Source organism: Babylonia areolata, chromosome 2, assembly GCF_041734735.1.
Source record: "Babylonia areolata isolate BAREFJ2019XMU chromosome 2, ASM4173473v1, whole genome shotgun sequence".
In the NCBI taxonomy this organism is placed as follows: domain Eukaryota; kingdom Metazoa; phylum Mollusca; class Gastropoda; order Neogastropoda; family Buccinidae; genus Babylonia; species Babylonia areolata.
Genome location: NC_134877.1, coordinates 9,754,262 through 9,780,474, shown reverse-complemented (window position 1 = coordinate 9,780,474; position 26,213 = coordinate 9,754,262). Strand labels below are relative to the sequence as shown.

Sequence of the window (26,213 nt, the reverse complement as noted above, 5' to 3'; positions counted from 1 at the left end):
GATGCAAACCACTTTACCACGATGGCTGGTGGTCTATAAGAATTTTGTTTAAAAAATTTTTTTTAAGGAAATAGCAAGTGCATTGTTTTAACTAAGACATTCTGAAAATCAAATTCATGTCAGATCAAAGTTTCCACTATATCTAATCAAACACTTTTAATTCAGTGATCTAAAAACTGTTTCACACTGATCATATCAAAGTGGGGTCTTCATCAAGTCGGTAGTTAAATATGTTTGTACCCAATGTCATACAATCTTGCATACCATACTTATTCTGCTTCAACAAAATCATTGTGACAAGGGCAGAACACAACAGTTAAGTCATCAGAACAAAATAGGATAACAACAGGCATGTATTCTTTGTACTTCTTTAGTCACACACAATTATTAAGAACTTCACTCGGATCTGTTTGAAACCAAACTGTAACCTGGCCTGAATCTCATTCAGGTGAAGTAGCCAATGATACTCACACACCACAGAAGAAGCACAAGCAGCAGCAACAGCAAGATGCCACCAATAATTGCCAAGACAATGACCCAGATTTCCACTTTCTTTGATCCTGGCTTCAGGCGGTCAGTGTTCACTGTGGTGATGATCTGCACAGCAACAACTAACAGTGAGAGTTTTTGTGTTCATGGGCACCAACTCCTTTCTTCTTCTTCTCTCTGGTTTACTGTCTATAAGCAAGGTGGTTTTGTTTCAGTTTCACAAAGAGGCATCACTGCAAAACATGTCCAATTTCATTCTGAAAAGCACACACATACACACTCATACAATGGGTGTAGAGAATAGGTAAGGGAGAGACTGGACATGGGGAGGGGGAGAAAGGCACTGAGAAAAAAAAAAGCTAACAGCGGAGTTGTGGGGCACTGGGTGGTGGGGTCATTAGTCACACTACCAGTAAAAGAAATAAGCTACCCACCACAGAGTGACATATGACCTCAGTGATTGATGCTACAAAATGTTTGGAATCACAAAAAAATAGCTTGAATATCACCATGTCTTGTACTCAAATCTATTCTTCTGTTCTTATATTGGGTAGAGAGAATTGACAGTCAAATAACAAATGAAGTTCTAAGATGGTGCTGGAGCAACAGCAGGTAAAATGTTTTGAATATGTTCTATTGCAAGTGTTTAACTCATAAATAATAATTTTTACATTCTGTGGACATGAGAAAGTTTCAGAGTGATTTTAAAGAATTTAGAAGTACTGTTTGCCTCTAAAATGTGGATGAAAGACAATTGTTGCTTTTCAAATCACTGCCAAAGTGGAATGGTATTACTGAGGTTTGGTAACCGAATGGTCAGGGATAGACACACTGTACCTGATATGAAAAATATCAAAGAGGTCTGAATATAGTAGAAGACAATCTCTAAAAACACTGTCATGTGAATCTCCTCACCCCCCGCCCCACCCAACCTTCCCCAAAGTTTGTCCAACAATAAGTACAACCAACTGAAACATCACAAATGGAAAGTCCACTGGTTTGGGAAAAATTTCCACTTTTTTCTTTTGTTGTTGTTGTGTCTACAGGGAAATACTTTTAAACACCTGATTTATCTGGGCAATTCACAGATCATGTTAAAAAGTCATAAGACAAACATTTTCTATGTTTTCTTGTTTGTAATTTCTTTTCTTTGCTATTACATTTGACAGGGAAAAAAGGTACTGAACACAAGTGTGGAAGTGAGATTATTGCAGATGAACATTACTAAACTGGGGAGCAACATTAAGCCACTTGGCATTTTCATGCAAGTTTTTTTTTTTTTTTTTTTACTGCTTGCAAACACACACACACACACACACACATCCATGCATGTGCAAAACAAACATACATAAAACTAGTCAAAACTGCAGAATAAACTTACCGATTCTCTAGCCATGGCAAATCGACTAACATTCACAGAGGCCAGTTTGTAGGGCAATGATACAATACGAGCTGAAGCACTAGAACGGATGAGGTACGCCTGTGCATTGTCTCTTCTCTGAAACAACAAAAGTAAAACATAAAAAAAGGGGTCAGCTATGGCGGCTGCTGTTAGTTGAAGAACTGGATGGACTCAACTGAAAAACTGATCTATTGCACAGGAGCAGATTATTTCTAAAATAGTATCTTTGATTATTAGTCAGATAATGATAACCTCAGTGCCAGGAACACTGTATCATGTCCATTTGTTTATGATAACCTCTCCTGTGCACAATACGCATGGTATCATGGATTACAATAGTTTTCTCTCAATAAATAACCAAAACAGTCTGCTGCACATAATAAAAATATCTACATTGATACTCTCTCTTTCTACTGTCTTGTCTATCTCTCTCTCATTTTTCCTTATATGCACATGCATTCACACCCACACCTACATGTGCTGAAGTGCACATACACACAAACACGCTCACTGACATGTGTATGCACACATATACCCAGACATGCATGTGAAAACACACACACACGCACACACACAGATACAGACACAGACATACACACACACACATGATAAGAAAATGCAAAGGAGACAACAGTAATTGTGCACATCTCATCTTTATATGGATGCAATAATTGTTGTTTTATTTATGTGTGTGTGTGTGTGTGTGTGTGTGTGTGTGTTTTGTCTTTTGTTTTTTTAACACCAGTACCTGCCCATCCATCTACTGGCAGCATGTAGAAAAACAAAACAGTATGGAACACAGCAGTGCCCACTATCAACAAGAAAAAGAAATAACTTTTACATGTCCAACCTTTTTTTTACATGTCCAACCTTTTTGTAAAAAAAATTTAAAAAACAAACAAAAACAAAGCAACAACTTTAAAAAAGAAGGAACAAAATGGAATTTTATACCAACTTATTCTATAATTTTCAACTTATTCTGCAACACTCCACAAAATGTATGAAAAATTCATGGAATGTCTGTGGACACAGCCCACCCCAACCTTTCTTGCCTGCCACCCATCTTTTCAGATCGTTTCTTGCTGAGATGAGACAGCTCGCAATGAAATGAACACATGAACGTTCAACCAATATGTATTATATTGTATTGTATTTATTGTATTGCATTGTATGGTATTGTATTACTCTTTTTGTCACAACAGATTTCTTTGTGTGAAATTCAGGCTAATATCCCCAGGGAGAGTGTGTCTTTTTTAACAGAATTTTGCCAGGGACAACCCTTCTGTTGCCAGGGGTTCTTTTACATGCACTAAGTGCATGCTGCACAAGAGACCTTGGTTTATCATCTCATCCGAATGACAAGTGTCCAGACCACCACTCAAGGCCTGGTAGAGGGGGAGAAAATACTGGCGACTGTGCCATGATTCAAACCAGTGCTCTCAGATTCTATCACTTCCTAGATAAACGTATTACCTCTAGGCCATCACTCCAGTTTGATTCACAAAGATTAAGGTTGATATTCCTGGATCTTGCAAATGTTAACACACACACACACACACACACACCACATACCATAAACACACACACACACAAACACACACACATATATCACTCACCATAAACACACACACACACACGTACACACACATATATACCTACACACATAAAACTGAACAAATGAAATGAGCAAATTACTGTAAACAAATTTTTTCCATACGCCTTTCCCTTCACTGTAAAATATATACTGAAAAATGTGAGATAATTACAGATCTGGCTTTATTACTCACCTCCAGCATGCTCCAAACATTCAGTTTTGATCGGATAGTAATGAAGAAATTGTCATTTTTCTCCAGGTATCCAACTAAGCACTGTATGACAGTACAATGACGACTACTGCATGCCTGCAATATCAATGTTTGCTCCAGTCACAAAAAATGAGAACACACATGCACATACACACACACACACACACACATAAACAGAGATAAATATGCACAAAACATAAACAATGTATGGATATGTATGAAAGAATTATTTGTAAATCTGTTAAGCCAACTATATCATCCACTTACAAACTCTGTTGTGTGGAGATCCTGATCTCCAAAATCATACAAATATGCTCATATATCAAACTGTTTACCAGTTTATTTCCAATTCAAATAGATTTTAACTTTAAAAGTTTTTGTGAAGAACGGGTACCATATGATTCTATTTGTTAAATATGTGTTATATCTCCTAATCATATCATATCCTTGGCTGACCAAATGTTCAAAGTTTAATGGATTGGCCAATGATCTGTCAGAATTTCTCCTCTCCCTTCTGCTCCCCCTCCCCCACCATCTTACCAACCATTTTTCTAAATTTCATTTGTTTTCCCTTCATGTTTCTCTTCCATCAGGCTGAAACCTCTGTTGATTATAAATATATAATTAATTCCATGTTAACATTGTTAGTAGCATCATTTTACTATGGTATGTATTCATTTGTTTTATTTCTTTACTTACTGTTTGTGAATAAGTTATTTGATTCAAATGATAATATGGTTCATCAGCCGTCATGTTAAAACTGTAGTGCTTCTTTCTCTTTGTTTGCATTGTATTCATGTCAAACAATTAAAGATTACTTAAACCAACCATGTAAATGTGTAAAGAATTGCTTTGCTGTTGTTACTACCCTTGAAGTTTGAAGCAGAAATGCGGCTGCAATTATCAAAAGAACTTCAGACCATGAGACTGACAAATGGGATGCCAGTGTGTTAGTTACATGTACACTGGCAATGAATTATCACAGAATGTATCACTTCTGCATGTCATACTGACATTCATTCTGATAAGTTTGATAAAAATTTCTAAAGTATTTTATACCTATACTGTCTGTCAACACTTATGTGTGCTCTCGGATACAAGAATGTCCAGGTGAAAATAATGACCTGGCACTGAAGAAAGTGATTAAAACTGACATCCACAATTATCAATCAAATAACAATAAAACATAAATAGTGACTTCTGGGGTTTTTCATAACTGAGCATTTTACAAAAGTAATTTAAGATGAATGTATGACTCCCACATCCAATATCAATGATGTAACATTTCATATTTCAAAACAGTGATTTTCAGGGCTGCAAAGAAATAATGTTTTGCATTTATTTTTCCACACTAACATCAACAATCATAATCTATAGGCCTTTAGATATAGCTGAAAAAAGTTCTTACCAACATCACACTGTCACCTTTCTTGGATTTTTCTAAGTCATCCTGGTCACTGGGTAGATAAATTTGCAGGTCTTCACCATTACGTTGGTCAAATCCGTACTTCTGCCATGGACAAAGATCACATCAATATTAAATGTGATGGGAAACTGGGGAATGACACTTTGCAAGGAGATAATTATTTGATCTGTCATCCCAGTTTGACATACATTTAGCACACAGCTGGACCACAACAGTGGAAAATGTGTATCTCAGTTGAAAGGTTTAAGAATACAACAGTTGGCACTAAGTCAAGTGCATGCTGATGAAAATACAGACTTGGCACTCATACATATCAATACATAAATGCACACATACACACTCTCTCTCTTTCTCAACAGTAAAAAAATCAAACCATTCCAGTACTCTCACAAACACAAAATCATACAACCCCCTCTTCCTTCCCCTAAAATATATACAACAAACTACTCACAGTGGCATTGTATGGCGTAATGACTATCACACTGCAGGTGCCAGTGCCATTAATCTTCAACTTGCCCTCCAGTTCCAGGATAGGATTGCCGTCACGGTCATGGCTGGGCCACAGAATCTGCAGCTTGATCTGTTTGGTGGAGCTGGGCCCCAGGTTCTGAAGCTGTCAATCACAATCGTCATCATCATAGTTAATAATAATATTTCTTTTAACAACTCAAGTAAAGTTTTGTTGCTTCACAAGAAATGGTATTGTAATACAAGGAACATGAAAGAATAAAAAGAAATGTAATAAAGGAAAGGAACTTAATGAATAAATTCACACTTGTACACTACACAACACACACACACACACACACACACACACATATGCAGAGTTGATGTGCTGCCACAGAGGCCAATAAAACAGTATAAAATATGCTTTCTGACTGAGTAAAAAGAAAAATGAAAGACTTAAAGGCCCACAAAGCGCTCAAGAAAAATCTCTGGGATATCAATTAAAATGCAGGCTCATGGTTGGACAATTTTCTGCCTGACCACTCCTGCTCTCGCTTCACTGACAGGCTGTCATGAGTCAGGGGAACCTATTTCTGGCTGTAAGGCATGGGAAAAAGAGTCTGGTCTATTGGTATTGGTTACACTGAGCAGCAGTTTCTTTACCTGTCCAATTATAAAACATTAATGGATTACTTCAAATGAAAATCTGAATACCACAAGATATTTATGTTTGTTCGTGTGGTTTTTTTTTGGTTTTTTTTCAAGAGACAGTCCTATAGTTTACTCATTTTTTGACTGATTGATCATGAGCAGATTTCTCCATTTCAAATGATGAATGCCGCATTTTATTATTAATTTCAATAACTTAAATACATATTCTTCGACTGTCTGTCCCCGGCTATCACACACACACACAATCGCTCACTAACTCTCATTCTTTCTCGCATAGACAAACTGAAATTCCAGACATCATAGGCCAGATGGGCTGTGACCTGGCCGGCAGGGTTTTCGCTGTCAGTGTGTTTATTTCACACTGATGATGGCAGCTAAACTTAGAACCAAAATGAAGCATATATGGACTGGATTGGTCTGCCTCCGTCCCTTTGACTGAAAGCGCGAATTTCAAATTTGGAAGTAGGCCAATGCAGAATTATTTTCTGAAACTCACTATGCTGAGAAATTTTGCAGTAGATTTTTTATTCAGATGTTAGGGCAACATAAGAAATGTACTTATGCAAAATTATAGATGTGTTTGTGGCCTGCCGGTATGTTTATCTCTGTGATGAAAAATGGACATGGAGCTGTCATTTTCCCATCAGAACCCGAAAAGGAAAAGCTGAAGACACACCTCTTTTTACATAGGTTTTTTTTTGTAGGTCTTTAAGATCTTGCTTGAGAAGACAGATATACATATAAGCACACACAAAAAAAAAAAGAAAGAAAAAAAAGAATGTTTTCAAAACTGCCAAATACAAAAAAGAAAATCGACAATCTGTTGTGTGGTGCATCCTGGTGGTTTGGCATGGTAAGAGTAACTGGATTAAGTCTTCTTGAGTAAGTGAATATCAGATCATGTCACTTGTGTGTGTTTTTTTTTCAGTATGACCAAATTCATTGTGAGAATATTTCAAACTTAAGGGTAGGATAGGTAGGAGAGAGAGAGACAGAGACACTGAGAATTTGTGTGTGTTCATGTGTATGTGTGTGTGTCTTTGTAAGCACATAGGTATATGCATGCAATCTTCTGTCTACAGTATGTGTGCATGCACATGCAGGCAAGTGTGATTGTTTGTCCGTGTCTCTTTGTACTGTGTGTGTGTGAATGAGATATTTTTATGTGACTGGTAGGTACACAGGACCTACCTGATAGGTATGCTCCACATAATGGTCAAAGTCCACCCCTCGCAGAGCCACTCGACTGGTATTCAGGATCATCTGCTCTGGTTTGGAAGCTCTGCAAACACACAAATAAGCAAAGGTATAAAGAAAATGGGCAAAAGGTAGGTGCAGATAACTGAGAAAGCAATTTGTTTAAATGCAAAACAAAATTTCTTATGCACATTCTTCGCAAGAACATGAAAACCCAAAAAAGAAATATTGGTAGTAGAACATTCACATTCAAAACACTTTCCTAAAATACATATAAACATCTGACTTTAAGCTTTTTATCAAGCGAAAACTGTCAATAATGGGCAATAGTCTTCTTTTCCCATTATGGTAGGTAGGCCTAACTGCGAACAATCCAGTCAAAGCGACCAGGTCAATGTGTGTATTGTACAGGTAACAGGCTGTATGATAGTCGAATGTAGTTCTGTTTTTGAAAGCTTTCTCTGATTGGTTGCACCAGGAAAAGTTTGTCTATTTCTTCTTCTCAGTGTTTTCAACGGTTGGAATAACAGGGGTTCCTGAGGGGAAATGCGAATGGGCAAGTCTAATTGTGAACGATGGGGTTTGGGTTCATGTGGACGATTAAAACAGAAGCACGTCTTGAGCTCATCAGACATCACACCAGACTGCTGCACTGCTGGTTTTGATCACACATACACAAACACACATATAAACACACACATCTCACATCCCACACAAACAAAGCCTTTTGAGAGCACTCACTAACTGTGCAGCATTGTTTGCAAATAGATTTAGTCAAAATATTCTATGGTCTACTTGCAAGTGACACTATTTTGGATATTCCTGTCAAAACTGACAGTCTGATCTGTCACCAGCATGCTTTCTTAAATTCTCCCAGTACTGGTAATGTACTATTCATTCAACATATCCAATAAAATCAGCTATTTTAAATGTGTCAAAGTTTTCAAGTCCTACTACTTGCTTCCCTTGATTTTAGGATTTTGATAGCACATTTGTCAACTTGGTTGGAAGTGGTGCGCGAAGAGAAGAAAGAGCATGGGAACATGTGGAAAAAGCTGATGTTTGACTGGTTCTTGGAAATGGATATTCATTAAGGTATCAGAACGTGGTCGAAGCAGACATTAAAATGTGCAATGTGTGTGGTGAAAACGCTTTAAGTATGGCAGTACACAAACTGTTTGCAATCACACACTGTTCGCAATTAGGCCTAACTACCCTACTGTGATGGATGCCATCACATCAATGTGTGCAGGCCTATTTTAAGTACAAGGCACAATTGTTTATGTATACTTTCAGTTTTGTTTTGATGCCTTACCGAAACATGCATTGTAAAACGTCACACAATCAACACTAATGATGAAAATGAAACCTAACATAATACGAATGACGTACACATGTAATCAACATATGAGATTAAAACTTACAATTAATTTCTGGTGTGGTGTTTCTTGTATGTGTAAGCCATGGGTAACCCGCCCTGTACCCGAGTGTGCCGGTGAGAATATATTGATTTGGGAATATATTACACTATAGTATTTTAGCGTAGATGGAATATTGTTATAACATAATACTACTTGGTTTTCAACTTGATTGTAAGATCGTTAATTGTTGTCAAGGTCTTTAGAAGTAATTTCTGTAAATGTCAAGGACAAAATGATATTACGTTAGCTTTCGCTTGGATGGATGATATATGTTGTGATAAAAGATATGATAAGAAGAAGCTAGGGGTTATTACTATTGTTGCAACTTCTATGAGTTAACAATTATAAATTCTTAACAGATAACAGATATGATTATGTGGATGAAGTGCAAGTGTATGTAGTATGTAGTAAGGTTAGTGAAATTGTACAGGGCACACACACACACATACACACACATGTGACTGACGGGACCAAACAGACAATACAAGACAATACGGAGACACCAGCACAAACACATTCATTAGCGACGATGAACAGAAAGTGTTATTTTTTGGTTTAAAGAGTTTGTGGTGTGGCGCTGGACCAAGGACCAGCAGCAGCAGTAATGGAACTAGGGCGCCCCGTGGTTGGCTGCCCAGAGACCCTGAGAGAGAGGCGCCAAGGATTGTGCTGCCTATTTGGACTGGAACATTTATATTGTCAATTGTGTGGCGATGTGGTGTGTGTCGTGCCTTAACATAGTGTGAATGTGTAAATGAATGAGAATAAATTCTATTAGTTTTCTGTAAATTTCACTCTCTCTGTGTGAATATATGGCGTGACAGGTGAGTGAGGATATATTCATTAACACGACAGCATGCACTCTGAAAAGGCGTGAGATGCGAATGAATTCAACCATAAATTGTTTTTATTCATGAAAATGGTGCATTACACCTACTCTGTGAAGAGTCAAAAGGGCACTGCACAGGACTGTTAACAAGATTCCTAAGTCAGTCTATCAGTTGTGTTTCAAAGGCTCTCTGCAAATGGTTTTCCTGTACGTCCTACGATGTTGTCAGTCCACCTGTCTTTTCAGTCTTCCCCTCTGTCTCCCTCTCCCAATGGTTCCTGAAAAGATTGTTTTAGCAAGGCCATTGGATCTTGCTACATTGTCATACCAACATTGACTTCTTTTCTTAAATGATGTCAGCAGATCTTCATATGGTCCAGTGTGCTGCTTGGTGGTTTGGTGCACTTGTTCATTAAACTTTAGACTGCCATATAAGCTGTTATCAATGGGCGATTAATTCACTGCCACGAAAGCCATTCCCAAATGGCACCAAAATATCTTCATCTTGTGAAAGCTTTTATGTTGTTTTGGAGTTATTATATTGGTAGCTTTAGCTTCACCAAAGTTCCCCTGACTCTTATAATAAAATGTAAACACTGTAAGTCACCCACAAATATGTTTTTTTCAAGTGATTTTACCGGCTGACTACCAGTGACAAGCTACTTCCAACTCAGTAGCATGGCGATCATCCCCAACCTGCCACGCTGAAACTGCTAGAAGTCTTATAAACCACGGCTCGGAAAACAAAGATTTGGCACAGGTTTGGTGTAAAGCCATCATAATTCTTGTGCTCAAAATAGGCAAGGACAAGAAGGCTGCCAGTTACAGGCCAGTGAGTCTGACTAGCTGTGTTGTCAAGACACTAGAGAAAGTGATCAGCCACCACCTGCTTTGGTATCTTGAGACTGAAAACATCCTAGTTCCCTTACAGGCAGGCTTCATACAGTTGCACAGCACAGAAGACCAGGCCACCTCAAGAAATCTCCTAAGAAATCAAAGATGCATTCCAGGAGCAAAAGCTCATCCTTGCTACCTGAATTGATTAACAAAAAGCTTTTGACAAAGTCTGGACTGATGGCCTCCATGTGAAACTACAAAGGTGAGGAACTGCCTGCAACATACTGCAGTAGATCAGATCTTATCTCCACAATCACAGAGCAAGAGTCACAATCAATGGATGGAAAGGCAAAAAAGTACTGCTACGATGTAGAGTCCCACAAGGAGAGGAGGAGTCCTCTCACCTACACTCTTCTTGGTCTCCATTAAAGACCTCATACAAGTCCTGCCCAAAGGTATCTATGCTGTACTCTACACTGATGACCTGGTGATGTACTGCAGGGAAAAGCATGTTATCACTGCCATGTACAGAATGCAACAAGTAGCAGATAGGTTGATGGCATGGGCAGATGAGTGGTGTGTTGCCATGGACAACACTTCACCTTGTCATTGAAGCAAAAATCTGGACCCATCAAACTTGATAACAAGAGCCTGAGAACTGAAGGGGAGGCCACCTACCTGGGTGTCACTTTTGACAACATGCCTGGTGACCACATATCCAGAAAGCTGAAGCAAAGGCCAGGCGTAACCTAGCCATCTTGTGTTAGCTAGCTGGAACCAGCTGGGGAGCAAATGAAGAGATATTTAAGTGTGTCTACCAAGGAGCCTCAATGAGTATGACTCAACAGCCTGGTCTACAGCAGCAAAGACCCACCAGCAATCTCTGTATAAGGTAAAAAAAACCAAGCCCTCTGGATCACCACTGGATCCATGCGATCCAATCAAGATCATGGGAAAAGTTACTGCGATACAGCTCCTCCACCAGAGGAGACGCAAAGATCATGGTTCAGGCAAAGAAATTCAAGTGCCTGCCTCAACATCCAATGAGCAAGAGGATGCAGAACCTGACAAAAAACTGTATCAAGGACAGTAGCTTCATCCATGTAAACAAGACTTGCCAGGGTACATCTGGCTGGCTTGCCACTTATCACAAGCCTGCTGAATTCTTCTGACCATGGAATGAAGACTTAAAAAATCTTCACATCCCCACAACAGTTTCTCAGGTTGCTCACGAGACACTCTAAATGTCACCATCAAACACGTTCTCACAATGGCCATGACTGCTGAGAAGTACACAGAAGAATCCTGGATTCATGCCTACACTGATGACGCAGCAACCAATGCCATGACTGATGGAGGAGCAGGCATACTCTTCGTACATACCTCCACAGCAGGGATACCAACTGGGAAACACTGCTCCAAGCGAGTGACTGTCCTCAAGCTGTCTTCTTCTGATGTCTGTTATGGTGGCCCTTACATGAGACAAACATCCTCCACTCAAGGAAAGACTACAAGAAGTTGCCAAGAGAAGATGAGTAGTCCTGAGATAGTAGCCAGTTCACTGTAGAATCCCAGGCAAGGAAACAGTAGATCAGCTAGCTAAACTCAGAGCCAAAGGAAGACAACCAGAAAATAGCATCAGGTTCGCAGAGAAGAAGACCCTTGTGAAGGCAATGCTGCAACTGAGAACCATGAGGGATGCATATCACCCTTTTTAACGCTGGCAGCATGTGGTATTCACAAGATTACGAACTGGCCATTGCCATCTCAATGCCTATCTGTTCAGGAAGATGAAGCTGGCACCACCTTCCACCCCTTCCTGTGGTCTCAAAGACCGAACACCAGAACACATTCTTCAGACCTGACCTTCCTGAAAGGGCTCAAAACACTGTGTGGCCAACACCAATCCTACTGCACACCAAGCTCCATGGCACCAGAAAGGACTTGGAGAGGATAACGTCATTCATCATTTGGGCTGGACTGACATATTGAAGTGGTGAACGAGAAGAAGTAGAAGAAGATTGGCTGACTAGAGCATGTAAACAACACATTATCTATGCAGGTAAGCAAAATGGCAACACCTTGTCCAAGCCAAGCTGTTTGTGACCGACAGGGTGGGAGAATCAGATTACAGTGTGCAGGGCGAATCAGGACACAAGGTCAAGTGGAAAGGGTGGGGGGTGATGGGGGGCGCGGGGGTCAGTGGAGTGGGTGTGGTGGTGTCTCTATTTACAGTGTGTCTAACATTGGGCTGATGATTTTGATCTAGACATTTTTTTCTTTGGGATGGTTGTGTGTGTGTGTGTGTGTGATGTTTATTTTTGAAAATTTCTTGCGGATTACATATTCATTTAATTATAATGCAACATTTTTTCCTACATTGCTCATTCATCATCCTTTCAGAAAAAAAATGTATTTGTTACTGTTGTCAGTTGAGAAATTAAACCAGAACATTTTTTTCTACACCTACCTATTCTTTGTGAAAATTCTGCAAAAAGGATTCAGTTATTAGCTAAATCCCTTGTCAAGCTAAGGGTTAATCATATGACTGGTGATTTGATCAGTGTATCTTGTGTTTAGTGTCTTGTGATAACATCTCATTTCCATGGTTTGGATTCTTTTTCAGAAATCCGCTGTGAAAGTCCATGTCTTGCATGCAAACTGGAAGACGGGAAAAAAAACATGAGCATGTGCAGGAGCCTGAGGTTGCATTTCATGGAGATGTCCTTCCATACAGACTGAAGTCTACACAATACCGATGTTGTCTTTGCTCCAATCTTATAAGTCCTAATACATTAATCCAAATAATACAAAATTGTATAACCTGAGAAAAGATTTAAAGGATGGAGAAATAAACTAACAAGAAAGGCAAGGCCTTCACGACTCACTTGTGATACACTTTTTAAAAAATCCAAGCTTTTTATGTATTGAGTATAATGCATTTACTGTTATATTTATATTTTTTGTATTCTCTAAACTTGGCACTTTGATCTGATATTTGACCCAACAAAAGATCTGTCATTTTTTGTTCAAACAGGAACTTCTTTTGCTAAGCGTGGAAGTTTTATTTATTACAAACGTTTTGGTGTCGGCAGTAAAACAAGGGAAATTACTCTGCTGGGGAACTTAGTTTGCTTTAAACTGATCTTTCTCATCTTAAACATTACACTTTGAAATTATACTCAATACATAAAAAGCTTGCATTTAAAAAAAAAAGTGCATCACAAGTGAGTCTTGAAGGCCTTGCCTCTCTTGTTTCAAAATGTAATGTTTAACATGAGAAAGATCAGTTTAAAGCAAATTAACTCCACTAGCATTACATAGTAATTTCCCTTTTTTTCTATCTGAACCAAAACGTTTGCAAAATAAATAAAGCTTCCATGCTTAGCAAAAGAAGTTCCTGTTTGAGCCAAAAATGATAATAATGATTGCTCTAGCTGTTGGGTCAGAATATCAGATCAAAGTGCCAAGTTTAGAGAATACAAAAAATATAAATATAACAGTAAATGCAGTTTGTATATAATTAGGCTTCATTCTTTATTTTTTTGTGCCCATCCCAGAAGCGCAATATTGTTTTAAACAAGATGACTGGAAAGAACTGAATTTTTCCTATTTTTATGCCAAATTTGGTGTCAACTGACAAAGTAGTTGCAGAGAAAATGTCAATGTTAAAGTTTACCACGGACACACAGACACACACACACACACAGACAACCGAACACCGGGTTAAAACATAGACTCACTTTGTTTACACAAGTGAGTCAAAAATGAAGCACAAATCAATGGTCAAAATCAACATTGCTTAATGATACTGCACACACATTCTACAGTCAGAACATTATCAGTATCTGTCAAAAAAAAAAAAAAAAAAAAAAAAAAAAAAAAAGAAAGAAAAAAGAAAAAAGCAAGGGCAGTGGTATCAGCACCTATCCACAAACTTACCTATAGCTGGTGATGTCAGCAATTGTTCTTAAACTTTCCCACAGCTAGTAATATCAGCATAAGTCCACAAACCTACCCACTGGACAATCATTCCAGTATTGGTCCAGAAACTTACTGACAGACAGTGATATCAGCATTGGTCCACTACTTACCCATAGACAGTGATATCAGCATCGGTCCACTAACTTACCCATAGACAGTGATATCAGCACTGATCCATAAACCTACACAGTGATATCAGCTTGGTCCAAAAACTTGCCCACAGACTGTGATATCAACATATGTCCACAAACTTAACCATAGAGAGTGATATCAGCATCTGTCCACAAACTTACCCACAGATAGAGATATCAACATCTATTTGCAAACTTACTTATAGACAATAATATCTGCATCTGCACATAATCTTACTCATAGACCGTGACATCAGCATTGGTCCACAAACTTACTAATAGATGGTGATATCAGCATCTGTTTACAAATGTAACCACAGATAGTAATATCCCCCACACAGTGACATCAGCATCTGTCCAAAACCAACAGTTTGTAATGTCAGCATCTGTCCACAAACATACCCAAAGAGGTAACAGTACTGGTCCACAAACTTTCGCACAGTGATATCAGAATTGGTCCACAAACTTACCCACAGACAGTGATATCAGCATCTGTCCACAAATCTATTCATCGACAGTGATATCAGCAATGGTCCACAAACTTATCCATAGACAGTGATAACAGCACTGGTCCACATACTGACCCATAGACAGTGATATCAGCATTGGTCCACAAACCTAGCCATAGACAATATCAGCACTGGTCCACATACTGACCCATAGACAGTGATATCAGCATTGGTCCACAAACCTACCCATAGTCAATATCAGCACTGGTCCACATACTGACCCACAGACAGTGATATCAGCACTGGTCCACAAACCCACACATACAGTGATATCAGCATTGGTCCACAAACCCACACATACAGTGATATCAGCATTGGTCCACAAACCCACACATACACAGTGATATCAGCATTGGTCCAAAACCCCACACATACAGTGATATCAGCATTGGTCCACAAACCCACACATACACAGTGATATCAGCATTGGTCCACAAACCCACACTTACAGTGATATCAGCATTGGTCCACAAACCCACACATACAGTGATATCAGCATTGGTCCACAAACCCACACTTACACAGTGATATCAGCATTGGTCCACAAACCCACACTTACAGTGATATCAGCATTGGTCCACAAACCCACACTTACAGTGATATCAGCATTGGTCCACAAACCCACACTTACAGTGATATCAGCATTGGTCCACAAACCCACACATACACAGTGATATCAGCATTGGTCCACAAACCCACACTTACAGTGATATCAGCATTGGTCCACAAACCCACACATACAGTGATATCAGCACTGGTCCACAAACCCACACTTACAGTGATATCAGCATTGGTCCACAAACCCACACATACAGTGATATCAGCACTGGTCCACAAACCCACACATACACAGTGATATCAGCATTAGTATACGAACCTACCCACTGACAGTGATATCAGCATCCATTCATAACATTACCCATAGACAGTGATATCAGCTGACGCGGTCACAGGGATCTCCACCTCAGCATCATTGTCCAGTGTATCCAGCAGCTCTTCAGGGTTGGTGCTGCACATGTTAATACATCCATGTCATAGTCATTTTCTTTTCTTTTTTCTAACAAGGAAAAGTATCATGTCATCACCTATGCTGAGATCATGTTATCATGACAGCAGGGTGGGTTGCATTGTAATAGCTGTTTGGTGTCATATACTGTACCATGTCAAACTGATGCAAACTAGGCCTATCGGTTTGCTCTGCTTGGCCAAATTTCGCGTGGCTAACAGTGAAAAGATGAGCCATCTTGCCCAGGTCGCTCTTAGCCAAACAAACGCCTCTAAAAGCTATAAGCGCTGAATCATTCCTTTGGCCAAGGCTCTCCACACCATCTTGTCAGGTTTACACTCTGTCTCGTCTTACACTTTTTTTTTTGGCTATTAAGCATATTCATTTGGCCTTATTTTGCTGCACGCGGCTTGTGTTTATTGTATTCTTACATTCTGTGTACTCGAATCGACTCAGCCCCCTCGATTCGTTCGTTTTTCCTTTCCTGTCTTTCCTTTCTCTGTTGGGGATCGGATTTTCGCTGGGTGCCTAAGCGCGGATGCCATGCCTCGTATGCCATCCCATGAAGGCAGGAATCATGAGGCTGGGATTCAGACTCAGCAAGAGACTCTCCCAGGCGATAGGGACTGTGGCAATGCGTCTTTAGACGCTGATCACAGAGGTGACACTCATACCAGTAAAACGGTCTTGAAAGGGACCGGGGGGAAAGGGGTACGAGCGTCGCCTCCCGAGATGTCCCAGCACAAGGCAGGGAGAGGAGGGAGTGGCAAGTCCTCTCTTGGCGGTGGGGACTCATGGCTAGGCGCGAACTCCCAAGGGGAGGCTGCGCCCAGCCGTTACCCGGGTCCCAACTCGGAGATGGCCCTCAGGGGCCCCATTGCTGTTTCCCCTCCTCCCTCCTCTGTCGACCCCCCTCCCCCACCTCCTTCTGGGGGGGAGAAAATTTCGGTTTCAGGGGGGGGACCTCTACTTTGCCTACCCCGGGCCAAGCCACCCCAGTCTCCCCACGGGAGGGGATTCGGAGCGCATGGCCACCTGCTCTGCAAGTCTTCCCGCTCCCCTGCTGGGGGAGGCCCGCGCGTGTCAGGCGGTTCTGGGCAGTCAGCCTGCTCGTCTTCGGGCGGGACTGACACCCAAGTCGGACCTGAACTCCCTCTGACTTGGCTAGGTTTTTCACTTCATGGAGGTCAAGGCACAAGTGACCCTTGGGGTTGGGGTCACAGGATGGCTGGTGCCCACGGGTGGTTACCCCCATTCTACCCGTACTGGGGCGCACCTATGGTGCATGCTGGGTTGCCGGGAGGACCAGGGGCCAACCCCTTGTCCGCTCCCCACCAGACCCAACCCAGCACATCTCACAGGGTGACACACACAGCCCTGACAAGTTGGATCGACTTCTTATCGGTCAGGTCGAGCTCCTCCACCAATATTGCCACTCAGTCCACAAATCAGGCCTCTGTCAACCCACAGGTGACCTCAACGGTCACAACGGCCTCCTTGTCAGGACCGACAGCTGCCGAGGGGCCCCACTCGGCCTGGGGGAGCCTGCAGTTCCTACCTACCCAGCCCTCGGTCCTACAGGGAGATGAGCGGGTGTTTGTCCCCTCACAGCACTCATGGGTCCCTCTTGCATCCAGGGACGCCCTCACTGAGAAGGTGTGGCACCCACCTTCCCAAGCATGGTTGGACCTACAGTCCACACACTCCCCACCCTCTTCAGGCATCAAGGACATAACAGCTGCAGCCATGGTCCCTGCTCGGGATCGTCCCAGCTCATCCCGCTGGGCCGACCACAGCTTACAGGACACCCCAGCGTGTACATCCACTTGGGATGGGACCCAGCAGGGGATGGACTGCGAACAAGAGTGGGAGCCCCTGTCTTCGGATGAGGACAAACAAGCGGATGAGCACTCTTCGCTCCCATCCCAGGGGGACAGATTGAGCCCACGCCTCCCTAGGGACCAGCCTGAACCAAACTCGGACTTTGCCGAGCTTGAACTGACCCTCCCCAATAGGGTCACGCATACCGAATCAGTCCCTCAAGCTACTTTGTTACCCTTGACCCTCCTTAGGCCATGTGACTCTAACTCCAGAACCATAAGGCGACTCAGAGTGCCAGAAATGGCGCAGGAATGGCTTGATAAGCCAGCCCGCACTGTCAGGGGTGCTGATTCCATCCCTCCTCCAGGCAGGGAGTCCCTCTCTGCCCCGGGTGCCTTTTCCCTGGGCAAGTTCCTTAAAGATTCCTCCAAGGGAGGGGTATGGTCCTGGTACACACAGGATCACCCTGCCTATAGGGAAGCAGAGCCCTCCACGCAGGACAGTATGTTCGTCTCACAGCGCACCACCTTCCCCACTTCAGCTACTCTATCTTTTAAAACGTTAGCAGAGTGGGACAAATTGGCCCACCGCTGCCTCCTTGAGGTTTCCACGGCTTATACCTTCTTCGACGCGTTCCTCCACATGGCCAATGAGCTGTGGGAACAGCGTCCAGTTAATTAGGACACGGGGGCTCCTTCTTCTGTCCCGCCAGGCCTCTTCACCGACCAGAGGTTAAACACTTTTGGCAATAGGGTAGCCTCTGGTCTCACAGCAGCTGCAGACACAGCTACCAGCCTTCACTTCAATACTGTGCTAGCGTGGCGTGATGCCATTCTCCGCCTCTCTAACATTCCAGTGGAGGAGAGGGCTGCCCTGCGGTCAATCCCAGCACAGCAGCACTCCCTCTTCGGCCAGTATGCGCCCCATTTTGTCAGCCACAGGGCAGAGACAAACAGGGAGGTGGCCTCATATTTAGCCCACACCTCCCAGGGGCGCAGGGTTCTATGCCATTGAAGAGACCGGCCACCAGGGCCCCTCCATATACCACGCCACCTAAGTCAAAGCGGCATGTGCAGAATCAGCGGCAGAGGAATAAACCATCTCATATCCGTCCAAGCCGACCGGCCATGCCTAAGGCCAGAAGGCAGCACCCCCAATGACTGGGCTCCAATTCAGCACTGCCAGTCGTTCAGCCCCTCCAAGTAGGAAACTTGTCCCGACATGCACATCAGTGGTGTGCTCTGGGACTCAACGATGGGATTGTATCGGTGCTAGAGTCGGGGTACATGCTGCCTCTAAGATCCACTCCTCTAAGATCCACTCCTCCTCCTTATGTGCCCAGCTCGACGGAGCAGGAGAGCGTATTAGAGAAAGAGATATTGCACCTACTCCTCATAAGGGCGATATCTCAACTCTTGGACCTGGGCCGGGGCCCCGGTTTTTACGGCCGGTTGTTCATGATTCCAAAGGTCTCGGGAGGGTGGAAACCAGTCTTGGACTTGTCCACCCTCAACAAATTCCTCCCCAAAATCAAATTCAAGATGGACAAACAGGCACAGATTCGGGAGACCATTCAACAGGGCGATTGGGCTACCTCTATCAATCTGAAAGATGCTTATTATCATATCCTCATCCATCCAGCATCCCGTTGGTACCTGAGGCTCGTGTGGAGGGACAAGGTGTTCCAGATCTCAGCCCTCCCATTTGGTCTGTCCCTTACCCCTTTCCTGTTTACCAAGGTGGTGCGGGAATTGGTGTCCATTGTCTGGTTGAAATCCATTCGTCTCTGTGTGTACCTGGACGACTGGCTTATCCTGGCCCAGTCGCAGGCCCTGTGCCAGAGTCATACGGCCAGACTTCTAGACCTGTGCTCCCAACTGGGCTTCCTCACGAACCAGGAGAAATGCGATCTGTCCCCAAGTCAGTCCTTCGACTTCTTTGGGATGAGATTCGACACACGGTCCATGATAGTCTCTCTGACGCCAGATCGCTGGGACCGTCTGGCAGGCCTCCTCAGCCACTTGTGCCGTTCCTCCCAAGCAACAGCACGGACACTTTCTTCCCTCCTGGGCATGATGGAGTCCTTGGCACCTCTCATTCCCCTGGGCAGGGTTCTCAAGCGCCCTCTTCAGAGGGCACTGAGGTTACGGTGGTCCCAGAGCACTCAACCATGGGATACCCAGATATGTCTGGGCGAGTGGTTCCTCGAGGTGACATCAGAGTGGCTAACTACCCCTCTTCGGACACAGGGGGTGCCCATAGCCCCACCTACTCTTCAGGTGGCACTCTTCACAGACGCCTCCTCCCTGGGCTGGGGAGCTCACATGGACTCACTCCATGCAGCAGGGACCTGGTCCCCGGAGGAGCGCCTATGTCACATCAATGTTCTGGAACTGGAGGCAGTTCGCAGGGCTCTCCTGCACTTCATGGGGGAGGCCACTGGCAAGACCATCTACTTGTTCACGGACAAGACGACGGTCGCATGTTACATGAACAAAGGGGTGGGAGCGCACTCGGCAGACCTCTCCCTGCGGACTGAGGCTCTCCTCCGTTGGTGCCACAGCAAGGGCATTGCACTTTCAGCGAGACACATAGCAGGAAAAGCCAACATCTTGGCAGATGCTCTCAGCAGGCCCGAGAGTGTCATCCACACAGAGTGGACCCTAGACAAGGACACCTTTCAGGGGGTGTGGGAACGGTGGTTTTGGCCGATGGTGGACCTTTTTGCCACAAAGTTCAACAAGAGACTTCCCACTTATGTCTCTCCGGTCGCCGACCCAGAGGCGTGGGCAGTGGATGCTCTCTCTCTAGACTGGAGCAGTCTGATTGCCTACGCATTTCCTCCCTTTCCAAATCTGTCCAAGGTGATACGGAAAGCCAGATTGGAACGCCCGCAGCTGATTCTCATTGTGCCGAAATGGCCAGCCCAGCCCTGGTTTCCGGACCTTCAGTCCCTGACACATGTTCCACCCCTGGAACTCAAAACCAAACCTTATGTGCTGAGGCAGCCTCGTTCAGGCATTCCTCATTCCAATCCTCAACTGCTCCACCTGCACGCGTGGCTGCTGTGTGGTCGGAACTGTCAGCATCACGGTTGAACTCTTCGACCCCTTGGTCGGCCTCTGTGTCGGCTGCGCTGACCCAGGGGGGTGCCTCCTCTGACCTCCTTTCCATAGTCACCAAAGCAAGGAGGGAGGGAACTGAGACTCTGTATGACTTTCGCCGGAAGAAATGGTTGTGGTGGTGTACAGCTCAGGACATTCCCCCTACTAACCCTACGAGCATGCAGCTGGCCAACTTTCTGGCTCACTGCTCCTCGGTTCTCATCCTGTCTGCTAGTTCTGTGCGAGGGTACAGGTCTGTCATCTATACCACAAGCAAACAGCTAGATGGTCCCGCCACTGAAGCGGATTTCCTGCTTAGAGAGGTGGCTAGGGGCGCCTCTCTGAAGGAAGCTAGAAACCCCAGAAGAGTGCCCCTCTGGGACTTGTTCCTGGTGCTGGATTTCATTCGAAAACAACCCTTCAAGCCGTTGGGGACTATTCCTTTTGACTTACTCACCCTCGAGACCACTTTCCTTCTGTTGCTGGCCACAGGCCATCGTAGAAGCGAGATTCATGGTCTTATTGGAATGCCACAAGATCTGGCCTTCCACAGAGATGGTTCCATCACTCTTCATTTCCTTCCTGAGTTTCTGGCTAAGAACCAAGACCCCGAGGTCCCTTCCCCCTCTCTGACGGTCAGACCTTTGTCTGATATTCTTGCCCAAGATGATGAGGAGAGGCATCTCTGCCCTGTTCGGTGTCTTAAATACTATTGGGATAGGTCTCGCCATAGGCGTTCTTCTCAGAGGCGTCTTCTCATCTCCCTCAATGAGAATTACAAGACAGACATCACTGCAGGCACCATTTCCCGCTGGGTTTCCCAAGTCATTTGTAGAACCTACTCTCATGCACACAGGGATATCAGCTGTCTTAATCCCAGAGCACACGAAGTGTGGGCCATAGCTACTTCGGCTGCTTTCCAGGACTCAGTGCCACTGCAGCATGTCTTGGAGGCAGCCTTCTGGCAGTCTGAGAATCCCTTCATCAACTTCTACCTCAGGGATTTCCGTATGACCAGGGCTGACGGTTCCAAGAGGATTTCCTTTGTCGCGGCTAACACTACCAACTCGGTTACAAGGGCTCCCCATACAAACCAGTAGGCGTTGCCCTCCTCCATTTGCTTTAAATTCTGCATCAGTTTGACATGGTACAGTATATGACACCAAAAGGAGAAGTTTGTATTATACTCCATGTTTGGTGATACATATACTTACCATGTCATACTCGAATGCCCCCCGTCCGTCCCGGCGTCTCCGCCGTGGTTCTCATGGGGCATTTTTTTTTTATGGCCACGGAATGATTCAGCGCTTATAGCTTTTAAAGGCGTTTGATTGGCTAAGAGTGGACCGGGCAAGACGGCTTGTCTTTTCACTGTTAGCTGCGCGAAATTTGGCCAAGCAGAGCAAACCAATAGGCCTAGTTTGCATCAGTTTGACATGGTAAGTATATGCATCACCAAACATGGAGTATAATACAAACTCCTCCTATTTGTCCTTTATTTTGAGATCTCTCTCCCTCTCTCTCTAATGTCAAGCAATCTTCTGGCTGAATGTCGGCACAGCACTTGTATACAGTATAGACAAGCAGACAGCCAGTCTTCAACAAAACAAAATGGAAATAATGGATATGCAGGAATACAAGCAAACTTTTGACAGTACAAGATTCAATTTCATTTCATCCCTTATGGTGAATGGACAATCACAAACAAATGAAACAAAAGAACACAACAATCATTAAAAAAAAAAAAATCAGCTGGTGAGTAAACTGTGTCACACAATACTCACATATTGAATACAAAGGATATCACAGCATGCACCAAAACTGTGTCACACAATACTCACATATTGAATACAAAGGATATCACAGCATGCACCATTAATACTGGACTTGATATCCCCATCTCCAAAAACATACTCACATTCAGAGCATATAAAAATAATCTATAAAAAAAATGCCTCGCATTATTATGAAGAAAATTACTACAAACACAGATACATGCAATGTTTCTCCCTTTACCTATTCATACATTTCTTAGACAGTCTATTAACAATAGCCATCATGGTGGAATTCTCTTTTACTTGACATTCTTTGACGACAATCACTCACCTGTTGACAACCAGGTAAAACTTCAAAGAATCTGAGGTCTCATTGGTGTCTTTAGCAGTCACACGGAGAGTGAAACGAGTCTGCAACACAAAAAAAATTGTCATCATAACTAAATCCCAATCCACTAATAATATTCCTGTGTGCACCAATGAATAATTCATTTAACCTTTCCCGTACATCGCCTAAAATTTTGTGCGCCGTACATAGTGGCTGTAACACCCATGCTTTCTGTGAAGGAATAACTCCTCGCCCTATGTCGTGGGTATACAGCAACCCATGGTCTCTGTATAGGAGCTAACTCCTTCCCGTACATCGGGGGTGCACAGCAACCCATGGTTTCTATAAAGGAACTAATCCGTTGCAGTATGTCATGGGTGTACAGTGTGATGAAAGTCATCACATCGAAGCAGACGTTTTTTCGTGTGGCATTACACTTTGTTTGAAAGAGGCAATTTTGTTATATGCATGGTTGCACTAGGTGCATGTGGCACTTGAGTGAACATTTATTTTTCTTATACGAATGTTCAGGTGAGAACTCAGGTAGATGCATGCTCTCTGGCACAACTTGTTTGTCACCCAACCTCTACGGCCGTTCGGCTCACAGCCGCAGAGAACTTCGGCTCTGAGACCCTCGTGCTCAGGTGAGCGTGGAAAAAACCCCAACTTAGAATAATTCTGGTGTTTATCTTAATTCATTGTTATAGCGTTGATGGATTAATTTGGACAAGTGTATTTGTATGTGCATCTGATGGTTGTTTTGCTCTTTGATCTTTTTAAAAACGCAATGTTAATATCTTATCATACTGTTTTTAAACTTGGCAGTAAGATTCCTTTTTGTCAAAGTGTTCATGATATCACTGCTACTGTGACAGGGAGAAAAGAATATTGTTTTGCTTACACTTGATTTTACCTAATCTTTGTATCATTATTAGAATGATTTCCACTGAGACTTTTTAACATGGCGATAGCCTTGAGATGGCCTTAGTGGTCAGCGAGGCTCTAAGCACCATAATTTGATTTGATTTAATTCTTTGCAATGCTGGAATAATGGAGTATAAATTTGCAATATGTAATTACTAACGCTTGCCTGGAAAACATATGATTGGATCTGAAAGACGGAGAAAGGCTAAAATATATTACTATTACGAAGACGATAGCTAAGGAATTATGAATTTATAACTGGTAAATTAATGGTGATGATGATGTGTGACTGAACCTACGGAAGTTAGTGAAATTGTACTGGGCACCCACGCACCCACTCACACACATGTGACTGACGGGACTTATGGACAAGACATGACAATACGGAGACAAGCCTAAACATGTACACTATCCAAGATGAACTGAAAGTATTTTTATTTTGGTTTAAAGAGCTTGTGGGTTGGCGCTGGGCCGAGACCCAGCCAAAACAGCAGCAGCAGCAGCAGTACCGCTGATGGCACCATCGTCTAGGGCAGCCAAGCTGTGGGGAAGGCGCTGAGGAGCAGCCTGTGTCCAAGCTGTGAAGGCACTGAGGAGCAGCCTGTGTCCAAGCTGTGAAGGCGCTGAGGAGCAGCCTGTGTCCACGCTGTGAAGGCGCTGAGGAGCAGCCTGTGTCCAAGCTGTGAAGGCGCTGAGGAACAGCCTGTGTCCACGCTGTGAAGGTGCTGAGGAGCAGCCTGTGTCCACGTTGTGAAGGTGCTGAGGAGCAGCCTGTGTCCACGTTGTGAAGGCGCTGAGGAGCAGCCTGTGTCCATGCTGTGAAGGCGCTGAGGAGCAGCCTGTGTCCACGCTGTGAAGGCGCTGTTTTCAAGTGTTTTTTTTTTTTAAATATAAATATTTGCAAAGATATCCGTCTCCTGTGTGATTTCTGTTATGCACGTGAACATGGCTGACTGAGAGGAGTGAGATGTGAAATTTTCTGTTTATAACTAAACAGGTATGAATGGATGTCTTTACATACAGTAACCCATGGTTTCTTTGAAGAAACAAGACTTTGCCATAGGTCGTGGGTCTACCGTCAGCAAATTTGACGTTTCCTTTAGCAAACTTGCATGTCAAGTTTCCAATTGCATGCATGCATTTACTCAAGCACTTGACCAAGTGTAGGGATGTGAGAGCTACACATGAATGGGCTTTTCCACTTAAAAAAAAAAAAAAAAAAATTTTTTTTTAAAACAACAACAACAAAAAAACCACCTGGACTTTTTAGTCAGACATGACTGCCGCAGAAAACCCCCAGCCAGAGGCCATTCCTGAGATATGTGCAAATCCGGAGAGAAAATGGGGAAGGGGGGAGGGGGTGTAACTTAGGTATGATGTCACCCGGACACAAAGGTCTTGCGATGCTACTGCCATGTATTTGACGACAAAATCTAAGAAAGAAAAAAGCCACTCTCTTTTCGTCTGTCCCCACAATGGATAATGAAAGGCCTATTTCGGTCTAATCTGTTCTGTCTGTGTTGATGGCAGCTCTCTTGTGCCAAACATTATATATTACTTAGATATGACTGACAGTCAATTCTAAGTCATTTTGATGAAATCTAGCATGTTTTGAATTAAAAACAACAAACGCACTTCATATCAACAATGAATAAACAAACAAATAATGATTTACTCCCGCCCTTTGGAGTGTAACGATGTTCTCATGGCCTGGCAAGACACACACACACACTGATATACATATGTACACAGACACCCCCGCCCCACACAGACACACACACACACGTCGCCCGTGCACAAGCACTCGCATACAAGCTGATGCACACACACACAAACGCGCTCGCGATGTCTGTCCCTGTCTAGCCACACTTTGTGGAATGAAACCCACAACATTTGATGAATGTTCTGTGCATGTGTGTGTGTGTGTGTGTGTGTGTGTGTGTGTGAGTGATGAAATTACGTCAGCTGATGATGCAGTGATACATCTGGTGGCTGCAACTTGTAGATGGTATTTAGATCAGGGGTCTATGGATAAAGTACAAAAGATGCATCTCCATTACAAACAGAAAAGGGTTTTTTTTGGGTTTTGTATCAAACTATGTAAAA

The 26,213-nt window shown here is 43.2% G+C and overlaps 1 protein-coding gene across 7 annotated transcripts in view; it reads right to left on the bottom strand.

The window, feature by feature from the left end:
- The window catches only part of LOC143297290 (integrin alpha-8-like), a 222,186-nt gene that overhangs the window by 9,089 nt on the left and 186,884 nt on the right, over positions 1 to 26,213 (bottom strand). For 6 of the 7 annotated variants that reach the window (XM_076609596.1, XM_076609563.1, XM_076609601.1 and 3 more), the window contains exons 24-31: positions 23,187 to 23,266; positions 16,069 to 16,158; positions 7,433 to 7,523; positions 5,574 to 5,735; positions 5,105 to 5,206; positions 3,679 to 3,792; positions 1,871 to 1,987; positions 472 to 597 (exon numbers count right to left, since the gene is read on the bottom strand). In XM_076609596.1, coding sequence (XP_076465711.1) covers positions 472 to 597; positions 1,871 to 1,987; positions 3,679 to 3,792; positions 5,105 to 5,206; positions 5,574 to 5,735; positions 7,433 to 7,523; positions 16,069 to 16,158; positions 23,187 to 23,266 — 882 coding nt within the window. The remainder of the gene's footprint in view (positions 1 to 471; positions 598 to 1,870; positions 1,988 to 3,678; positions 3,793 to 5,104; positions 5,207 to 5,573; positions 5,736 to 7,432; positions 7,524 to 16,068; positions 16,159 to 23,186; positions 23,267 to 26,213) is intronic. The other variant, XM_076609611.1, reaches the window with a different exon arrangement.